The 10092-nt window shown below is 55.5% G+C and overlaps 1 protein-coding gene across 1 annotated transcript; it reads right to left on the bottom strand.

The window, feature by feature from the left end:
- Nucleotides 1–925: 925 nt before the first annotated feature.
- On the bottom strand, nt 926–2657 carry LOC118967261 (melanoma-associated antigen B5-like). The gene is made up of 2 exons (XM_073227957.1): nt 2521–2657; nt 926–2078 (listed from the first exon to the last, which is right to left on the bottom strand). The coding sequence occupies exon 2, from the start codon at nt 2033–2035 to the stop codon at nt 1007–1009; it is 1029 nt and encodes a 342-aa protein (XP_073084058.1). The 5' UTR covers nt 2036–2078; nt 2521–2657; the 3' UTR covers nt 926–1006.
- Between the last annotated feature and the right edge of the window lie 7435 nt (nt 2658–10092).

The following is a 10092-nucleotide window of genomic DNA, read 5'->3' as shown; positions in this document are numbered from 1 at the left end:
CCCAAAGCAATCATAGCTGCAGTTTTCCACTGTAGACTGAATGTTTGTATCCCTCACCAAAATTGGTATGTTGGTGCCCTAACCCCCAGTGTGATGGTATTTGGGAGGTAACTAGGTTTAGGTGAGGGAATGAAAATGGGGTGCCCGTGATACAGTTAGTGCTCTTGTAAGAGTAGCAAGAGAGGCCAGAAGCCCCTCTCTCTGTGCTGTGTGTGGACACATGCAGAAGGTGGACGCTGCAAGCCAGGAAGAAAAGTCTCACCAGAAACTGAGTCCATTGTCACATTCGATTGTGGACTTCCCAGTGTCTGTCGCTGTTAAAGCATAAATGCCAGTTGTCTAAGTCACCCAATCCTTTGTATTTTGTAATAGTAACCCAAGGAGACAAATGGGGTTCTGTTTAACTCCAAAGCATAGCGCCGGAAGGTGGGCATCTACTCACCAGTTCTGCAACTTGAACTAGCTCACCACACAGTGTAAGGTAAAATTATATCCTACCGAGGACTTGCAGTTTCCGACAGTCCCGAACTGCCTTGCTCCAGAAATTCCCACTTAACTGCTCTTATAAGGAATACCCTCTTCTTTTTACTTCACCTATAGTTCATTGAGAGTATTTCAACATCTTAACTTGGATGCCTGAAGCTCAAAAGCTCTAAAGTTCTGTGAGTAGAGGCTGGATTTTCTTTATCTTAGCATGCCCAATAGTAAGAGAGTCTTCTAAGGAGCAGATACTCAATGTATGGTGAATAAAAGAACCAGTCAACATGACATCTAATTAAGTAAGATTTATTTTCTTCTTTACTGAATAAGCTATGAAAAGCAGAGTATAGATCACTTTATTTTATTAAACTAAAGACTGAAATGAACAGGTAAACTAACATTGCTCATGTTTACTTTTTTTTCTATTCCATTACCCCAACTCTTTTCCTATGGGATTCTTTTGCATTTCTAAGAATATAAGCCTAATTGTGACGTGACGTTGTATTTGGTCTGGAGGACCAAATTCTCAGACTTCAGTAGAGGTGGGGAGACCCTTCTGGGCATGGCCAGTGGTGCCAAGGTTGGCTGCAGCTCTGACTTGGGCTTTTTCTTCCTCATCTTGCAGAGCTTCTTCACAAAAGGATGGGAAGGCACTGGGAATTTCTTTCTCGGTGTTCGCTATAAATTCCAGGATTTTCATCCTGCTGGTTTCAGCGTGGGCTTTGGGGCCCCACAGAAACTCACAGCGAGGGGGATCACTGCCAGGCACCTGGCGGCACTCCAGGTACTTGAGTCTCACCAAAGTTTGGGTGATGAGCTTCCTGGGTTCCCCGTAGAAGAAGTGCCTCCTCCCAGGATATATACTCATCCCCCTCAGGTGTTTCCACATGTCTTCCTCAGTAGCACAGTTGTCCTGCAAGAGGATGATACCCAGAACACGCATCACGAGACCAGTCTTTGGAAAGCCCCTGCCAGGACGCACCCTCCCATTGTTGGGGAGCTTCAATTTGCTGACCAAGTCATACGATCGTCTGGGTGAGTCACCTTCCTTCAAGTCAACAGCAAAGAGGCTCTCAATGCGCTTAGCAGTTTTCTTGAGGATCTCAGGAAATTGGTATTCATACTCTTCACCAATAATCTTCAGCATGTCTTCCTTCAGCATGGGCTGCTTCAGTTTATACCTGTGCACAAGGAAGTGCTCCAACAGGTCAATAACGTTCCTGACTAAATAACCTTTGTGTGAGCCTTCAGTGTTGAGTGGAACCTCAGCAGTCCTTGGCATATCCTGATCTTCGTCGTCGGAAGCTTCATCAGATGTAGTGTGAGTAGATGCCGTGGCGCCAGGTGGTGCTTCCTGAAGCTGCTGGCCAGTGCTACGTGGCTCAACATCAGGCAGACTCTGGAGAAGATCTTCACACTGAGGAAACGAGGAGGGAGTGGACTCGGCTGCTGCTGCTGCTGCGGTGGCCTGAGCATGCCCACGACTCTGGGTCTCACCCTGGGCCTGCTGCTGTGTCTGGCGGCCCTGGCGCTTGCTCTTCCGACGCCGAGGCATGATGACTCTCTGGTCAAGGACAGCAGGCAGAAGTCTGGGCAGGCTGTGAGCAGGTAAGGATACGTGGGGGAGGGAAGATGCGAGGATGTGAGCCCCTTCAGCTGGGAGATCACCGTGGCTCTAACCAAGGCCACCTCTGCAAGTTTCCACGGGGCTCTACTCTAGGTCCCCACAGGGCTCCTGTTCTGGTCATCCTGTTCCCTGAGAACCTCAAAGAGGACCTCGGAGGAAACCTGAGATGAGAGCTTGCTAGCTCCATCTGGGGTACACTGGGGTGACAGCAGAGGCTGCCAATGGGGAGCCTCTGTTCTTGGGTGTGGGGGTGTTTTCAGTTCACAATAAGATTGTAATGTCAGCTATTGGCAAGTCCTAGACCCCCTCTATTCTGCTATTGTAAAGGTGCCCCAACGCCAACAACTCCCGGAGAACCAAGAGGAGCAAAAGAAGGGGTCCCTTAGCCCCTATCCCAGTCGGGGGACACCCACCTGAGAGTTAGGTGGAGCACTCTCCTTCAAGAGCCGCTCGGGTCCGCAGTTCTCGTGTAGGGTGCTTGGTCTGGCGGTACTTCCTGGTTCACCTCCCGTTGGCCGACTGCTGGCAGCACCCTCACACAAAGTACCGTTTTTCCCTTAGATTTAATGTAAATAAGTGAAGTTGAGCCTCAGCCTGACAGCCCTGACCTGAGCCTTCACGTTCTGAGTGCAGAGGTGGGGCTCAGAATGTTTTGTGATCTGTTCAATGGTGGACTGTCCCTCAGTCTTTCCCCGAGGCATAGCTTGGGACTCATCACCTCCTGAGAACCCCCAGGAGGATATGTGAGTCGTGGCCTGCCCCTAGACCCTCCCGCCCATGGTCTCCAGGGCTGAGAACAGGGGATGGATTCCGTGTACCCTCATTTTGTGTGTTCTCCTCACACATCATGGTCCTCACCTGAACTCCTAGAAAGGCCTGAAATCCTCCAGTTTCAGAGGACAAACCTTCCGCTTTAAACACAGTCCCCCCACCACCCGGGCCACCACCTTGCCCCAACACCCGGCTGGCCACCACACCACCCAGCCCACTGCTGTGGGCCACCCCCCCACCCCCCTACCCTGCTGGCCACCACGGAGCTCCCCTGCTCCCAGCCCCTGCCATGTCCCTCACACCCCCACCCCACTGTCCCCAGCCCCCTGCGGTGACCCATACCGCTGCCGTGCCCCACTACCCCTGTGCCCGCTGCAGCACCGTGCCAACCACCCACAACGCCCCAGCCTGCCACAGCGCCATGCCACCCCCAGCACTACGCTGCCTGCCGGCGCACACCCCCACCCACCCAACTACTGCCGGGACCCACCCCACTCCCCACCACGCACCCCTTCTCCATCCCCCGGCCGGCTGCTGTGCCCCCACACAACACCCCATCCTGGGCCACGCGTCACACACGACCCCCCGGCACTCCCACAGCCCCTGGCTCGCTGCTGCCCTGCCCCTCCTCTACACGGCCCACCGGGTTGGGGGGGGGGGCTGGGTCGGAGAGGAAGGTGGGCGGGATTTGGTGAAACTTTGAGCCTATGTTTCCTCACCTACACCCTTGTTGGCGTCTTCTCTCCCTCTGCTGCCCTGGGGCTGCCCCCTTAAACTACGGCCCTTCCTCACCTTCCCGAGACCCTCTAGGCAGAACTCTCCCTCCACCTGATGAGCTTCCCAGGACAGCACTACAACTGGCACAAGGAGCCGCCTCCACCACTCTTGTGGAGTGAGGGGTTCTCTCATCCTTCGTTCAGGCCCTTCCCCGTAACTTCTGGTAGGGTTTGGGACTTCACTTGCCTGTTCTGGAGAGCACTACTCTCCTCCTCAGTTATAATGGAGTGGCTGTAGGGTGACAGCAGGGTTGGGATCTCTGCTGCCCCAGATATTCTAGGGAGCTCTACTCTCCCCCTCAGTTATAATGGAGCCGCTGTAGGGTGACAGCAGGGGCGGGATCTCTGCTGCCCCGGATGTTCTGGGGAGCGCTTCTCTCCCCCTCAGTTATAACGGAGTCGCTGTAGGGTGACAGCAGGGGCGGGATCTCTGCTGCCCCGGATGTTCTGGGGAGCGCTACTCTCCCCCTCAGTTATAAAGGTGTCGCTGTAGGGTGACAGCAGGGGCGGGATCTCTGCTGCCCCGGATGTTGTGGGGAGCGTCATCAGTCATAATGGAGTCTATCTGGCCTTACAGCAGAGGTGGAGTCTCTGCTGCCCAGATGTTCTGGGGAGCACTACTCACCCCGCCAGTCATAACAGAGTTTCTCAAGGCTGACAGCAGGAGTGCGATGTCTGATGCCCGGGATGTTCTGGGGAGCTACTCTCCCCCTCAGTTATAACGGAGTCTCCCTAGACTGACAGCAATGGCGGGATCTCTGCTGCCCCGGATGTTCTGGGGAGCGCTACTCTTCCCCTCAGTTATAACGGAGTCGCTGTAGGGTGACAGCAGGGGCGGGATCTCTGCTGCCCCGGATGTTGTGGGGAGCGCTGTCAGTCATAATGGAGTCTATCTGGCCTTACAGCAGAGGTGGAGTCTCTGCTGCCCAGATGTTCTGGGGAGCACTACTCACCCCATCAGTCATAACAGAGTCTCTCAAGGCTGACAGCAGGAGTGGGATCTCTGCTTCCCCGGATGTTGTGGGGAGTGCTACTCTCCCCCTCAGTTATAACGGAGTCTCTCTAGACTGACAGCAATGGAGGGATCTCTGCTGCCCCGGATGTTCTGGGGAGCGCTACTCTCCCCCTCAGCTATAACGGCTTCTCCCTAGACTGACAGCTGGGGCGGGATCTCTGCTGCTCCGGATGTTCTGAGGAGCGCTACTCTCCCCCTCAGTTATAATGGAGCCGCTGTAGGGTGACAGCAGGGTTGGGATCTCTGCTGCCCCAGATATTCTGGGGAGCTCTACTCTCCCCCTCAGTTATAATGGAGCCGCTGTAGGTTGACAGCAGGGGCGGGATCTCTGCTGCCCCGGATGTTCTGGGGAGCGCTTCTCTCCCCCTCAGTTATAACGGAGTCGCTGTAGGGCGACAGCAGGGGCGGGATCTCTGCTACCCCGGATGTTGTGGGGAGCGTCATCAGTCATAATGGAGTCTATCTGGCCTTACAGCAGAGGTGGAGTCTCTGCTGCCCAGATATTCTGGGGAGCACTACTCACCCCGTCAGTCATAACAGAGTCTCTCAAGGCTGACAGCAGGGGCGGGATCTCTGCTTCCCCGGATGTTGTGGGGAGTGCTACTCTCCCTCTCAGTTATAACGGAGTCTCTCTAGACTGACAGTAATGGAGGGATCTCTGCTGCCCCAGATGTTCTGGGGAGCGCTTCTCTCCCCCTCAGTTATAACGGAGTCGCTGTAGGGTGACAGCAGGGGCGGGATCTCTGCTGCCCCAGATGTTGTGGGGAGCGTCATCAGTCATAATGGAGTCTATCTGGCCTTACAGCAGAGGTGGAGTCTCTGCTGCCCAGATGTTCTGGGGAGCACTACTCACCCCGTCAGTCATAACAGAGTTTCTCAAGGCTGACAGCAGGAGCGGGATCTCTGATGCCCGGGATGTTCTGGGGAGCTACTCTCCCCCTCAGTTATAACGGAGTCTCTCTAGACTGACAGCAATGGCGGGATCTCTGCTGCCCCGGATGTTCTGGGGAGCGCTACTCTCCCGCTCAGTTATAACGGAGTCGCTGTAGGGTCACAGCAGGGGCGGGATCTCTGCTGCCCCAGATGTTGTGGGGAGCGTCATCAGTCATAGTGGAGTCTATCTGGCCTTACAGCAGAGGTGGATTCTCTGCTTCCCCAGATGTTCTGGGGAGCACTACTCACCCCATCAGTCATAACAGAGTTTCTCAAGGCTGACAGCAGGGGCGGGATCTCTGCTGCCCCGGATGTTCTGGGGAGCGCTTCTCTCCCCCTCAGTTATAACGGAGTCGCTGTAGGGTGACAGCAGGGGCGGGATCTCTGCTACCCCGGATGTTCTGGGGAGCGCTTCTCTCCCCCTCAGTTATAACGGAGTCGCTGTAGGGTGACAGCAGGGGCGGGATCTCTCCTGCCCCAGATGTTGTGGGGAGCGCTGTCAGTCATAATGAAGTCTATCTGGCCTTACAGCAGAGGTGGAGTCTCTGCTGCCCAGATGTTCTGGGGAGCACTACTCACCCCGTCAGTCATAACACAGTCTCTCAAGGCTGACAGCAGGAGTGGGATCTCTGCTTCCCCGGATGTTGTGGGGAGTGCTACTCTCCCCCTCAGTTATAACGGAGTGTCTCTAGACTGACAGCAATGGAGGGATCTCTGCTGCCCCGGATGTTCTGGGGAGCGCTTCTCTCCCCCTCAGTTATAACGGAGTCTCTGTAGGGTGACAGCAGGGGCGGGATCTCTGCTGCCCGGGATGTTGTGGGGAGCGTCATCAGTCATAATGGAGTCTATCTGGCCTTACAGCAGAGGTGGAGTCTCTGCTGCCCAGATGTTCTGGGGAGCACTACTCTCCCCGTCAGTCATAACAGAGTTTCTCAAGGCTGACAGCAGGAGCGGGATCTCTGATGCCTGGGATGTTCTGGGGACCTACTCTCCCCCTCAGTTATAATGGAGTCTCCCTAGACTGACAGCAATGGCGGGATCTCTGCTGCCCCGGATGTTCTGGGGAGCGCTACTCTTCCCCTCAGTTATAACGGAGTCACTGTAGGGTGACAGCAGGGGCGGGATCTCTGCTGCCCCGGATGTTCTGGGGAGCGTCATCAGTCATAATGGAGTCTATCTGGCCTTACAGCAGAGGTGGAGTCTCTGCTGCCCAGATGTTCTGGGGAGCACTACTCACCCCGTCAGTCATAACAGAGTTTCTCAAGGCTGACAGCAGGAGCGGGATCTCTGATGCCCGGGATGTTCTGGGGAGCTACTCTCCCCCTCAGTTATAACGGAGTCTCTCAAGACTGACAGCAATGGACGGATCTCTGCTGCCCCAGATGTTCTGGGGAGCGCTACTCTCCCGCTCAGTTATAATGGAGCCGATGTAGGGTGACAGCAGGGGCGGGATCTCTGCTGCCCCGGATGTTCTGGGGAGCACTTCTGTCCCCCTCAGTTATAACGGAGTCACTGTAGGGTGACAGCAGGGGCGGGATCTCTGCTGCCCCGGATGTTGTGGGGAGCGCTGTCAGTCATAATGAAGTCTATCTGGCCTTACAGCAGAGGTGGAGTCTCTGCTGCCCAGATGTTCTGGGGAGCACTACTCACCCCGTCAGTCATAACACAGTCTCTCAAGGCTGACAGCAGGGGCGGGATCTCTGCTGCCCCGGATGTTGTGGATGTTGTGGGGAGCGTCATCAGTCATAATGGAGTCTATCTGGCCTTACAGCAGAGGTGGAGTCTCTGCTGCCCAGATGTTCTGGGGAGCACTACTCACCCCGTCAGTCATAACAGAGTTTCTCAAGGCTGACAGCAGGAGCGGGATCTCTGATGCCCGGGATGTTCTGGGGAGCGCTTCTCTTCCCCTCAGTTATAACGGAGTCGCTGTAGGGTCACAGCAGGGGCTGGGTCTCTGCTGCCCCAGATGTAGTGGGGAGCGCCATCAGTCATAGTGGAGTCTATCTGGCCTTACAGCAGAGGTGGAGTCTCTGCTTCCCCAGATGTTCTGGGGAGCACTACTCACCCCATCTGTCATAACAGAGTTTCTCAAGGCTGACAGCAGGAGCGGGATCTCTGATGTCCCGGATGTTCTGGGGACCTACTCTCCCCCTCAGTTATAACGGAGTCTCCCTAGACTGACAGCAATGGCGGGATCTCTGCTGCCCCGGATGTTCTGGGGAGCGCTTCTCTTCCCCTCAGTTATAACGGAGTCGCTGTAGGGTGACAGCAGGGGCGGGATCTCTGCTGCCCGGGATGTTCTGGGGAGCGCTACTCTCCCCCTCAGTTATAACGGAGTCGCTGTAGGGTGACAGAAGGGGAGGGATCTCTGCTGCCCCGGATATTGTGGGGAGCGTCATCAGTCATAATGGAGTCTATCTGGCCTTACAGCAGAGGTGGAGTCTCTGCTGCCCAGATGTTCTGGGGAGCACTACTCTCCCCGTCAGTCATAACAGAGTTTCTCAAGGCTGACAGCAGGAGCGGGATCTCTGATGCCCGGGATGTTCTGGGGACCTACTCTCCCCCTCAGTTATAACGGAGTCTCCCTAGACTGACAGCAATGGCGGGATCTCTGCTGTCCCGGATGTTCTGGGGAGCGCTTCTCTTCCCCTCAGTTATAACGGAGTCGCTGTAGGGTGACAGCATGGGCGGGATCTCTGCTGCCCCGGATGTTGTGGGGAGCGTCATCAGTCATAATGGAGTCTATCTGGCCTTACAGCAGAGGTGGAGTCTCTGCTGCCCAGATGTTCTGGGGAGCACTACTCACCCCGTCAGTCATAACAGAGTTTCTCAAGGCTGACAGCAGGAGCGGGATCTCTGATGCCCGGGATGTTCTGGGGACCTACTCTCCCCCTCAGTTATAACGGAGTCTCCCTAGACTGACAGCAATGGCGGGATCTCTGCTGCCCCGGATGTTCTGGGGAGCGCTACTCTTCCCCTCAGTTATAACGGAGTCGCTGTAGGGTGACAGCAGGGGCGGGATCTCTGCTGCCCCGGATGTTCTGGGGAGCGCTACTCTCCCCCTCAGTTATAACGGAGTCGCTCTAGGGTGACAGAAGGGGAGGGATCTCTGCTGCCCCGGATGTTGTGGGGAGCGTCATCAGTCATAATGGAGTCTATCTGGCCTTACAGCAGAGGTGGAGTCTCTGCTACCCAGATGTTCTGGGGAGCACTACTCTCCCCGTCAGTCATAACAGAGTTTCTCAAGGCTGACAGCAGGAGCGGGATCTCTGATGCCCGGGATGTTCTGGGGACCTACTCTCCCCCTCAGTTATAACGGAGTCTCTGAAGACTGACAGCAATGGCGGGATCTCTGCTGCCCCGGATGTTCTGGGGAGCGCTTCTCTTCCCCTCAGTTATAACGGAGTCGCTGTAGGGTGACAGCAGGGGAGGGATCTCTGCTGTCCCGGATGTTGTGGGGAGCGTCATCAGTCATAATGTAGTCTATCTGGCCTTACAGCAGAGGTGGAGTCTCTGCTGCCCAGATGTTCTGGGGAGCACTACTCACCCCGTCAGTCATAACAGAGTTTCTCAAGGCTGACAGCAGGAGCGGGATCTCTGATGCCCGGGATGTTCTGGGGACCTACTCTCCCCGTCAGTTATAACGGAGTCTCTCAAGACTGACAGCAATGGCAGGATCTCTGCTGCCCCGGATGTTCTGGGGAGCGCTACTCTCCCCCTCAGTTATAACGGAGTCGCTGTAGGGTCACAGCAGGGTCGGGGTCTCTGCTGCCCCAGATGTTGTGGGGAGCGCCATCAGTCATAATGGAGTCTATCTAGGCTTACAGCAGAGGTGGAGTCTCTGCTGCCCCAGATGTTCTGGGGAGCATTACTCACCCCGTCAGTCATAACAGAGTCTCTCAAGGCTGACAGCAGGAGAGGGATCTCTGATGCCCCGGATGTTCTGGGGAGCGCTACTCTCCCCCTCAGTTATAACGGAGTCTCCCTAGACTGACAGCAGGTGCGGGATCTCTGCAACCCCGGATGTTCTGGGGAGCGCTACTCTCCCCCTCAGTTATAATGGAGTCTCTGTAGACTGACAGCAGGGGCGGGATCTCTGGTGACCCGGAAGTTCTTGGGAGCGCTACTCTCCCCCTCAGTTATAACAGAGTCACTGTAGGGTGACAGCAGGGGCAGGATGTCTGCTGAACCCTCTGTTTTGGGGTGGAATACCCTCAAGTTCACACAGGACTCTCAGTTATATTCCTTAATACTGTAGGCACTTCCCTCTGCCACTGCCCTTACAAGGCCCTCACCTCCTTGAGACCTTCCTTGCAGAAATCAGCCTGGCAGTGGAGGTGAGGGACCTCTACCTGACGCGCTGTTTGGGCGAGGTACTCAGTCAACATTCTTCTAGGTCTTCATCTTGGTGCCTGTCTCTATAATGAAAGACATCTCGGGGAAATGCCACATCCCTGCAAACCCTTGAGTAATTTTTCTACTTGCAAATT

This window comes from Manis javanica, chromosome X (assembly GCF_040802235.1).
Source record: "Manis javanica isolate MJ-LG chromosome X, MJ_LKY, whole genome shotgun sequence".
Lineage (NCBI taxonomy): Eukaryota > Metazoa > Chordata > Mammalia > Pholidota > Manidae > Manis > Manis javanica.
The sequence above is the reverse complement of the archived record's forward strand: the minus strand, read 5'-3'. Positions and strand labels throughout refer to the sequence as shown.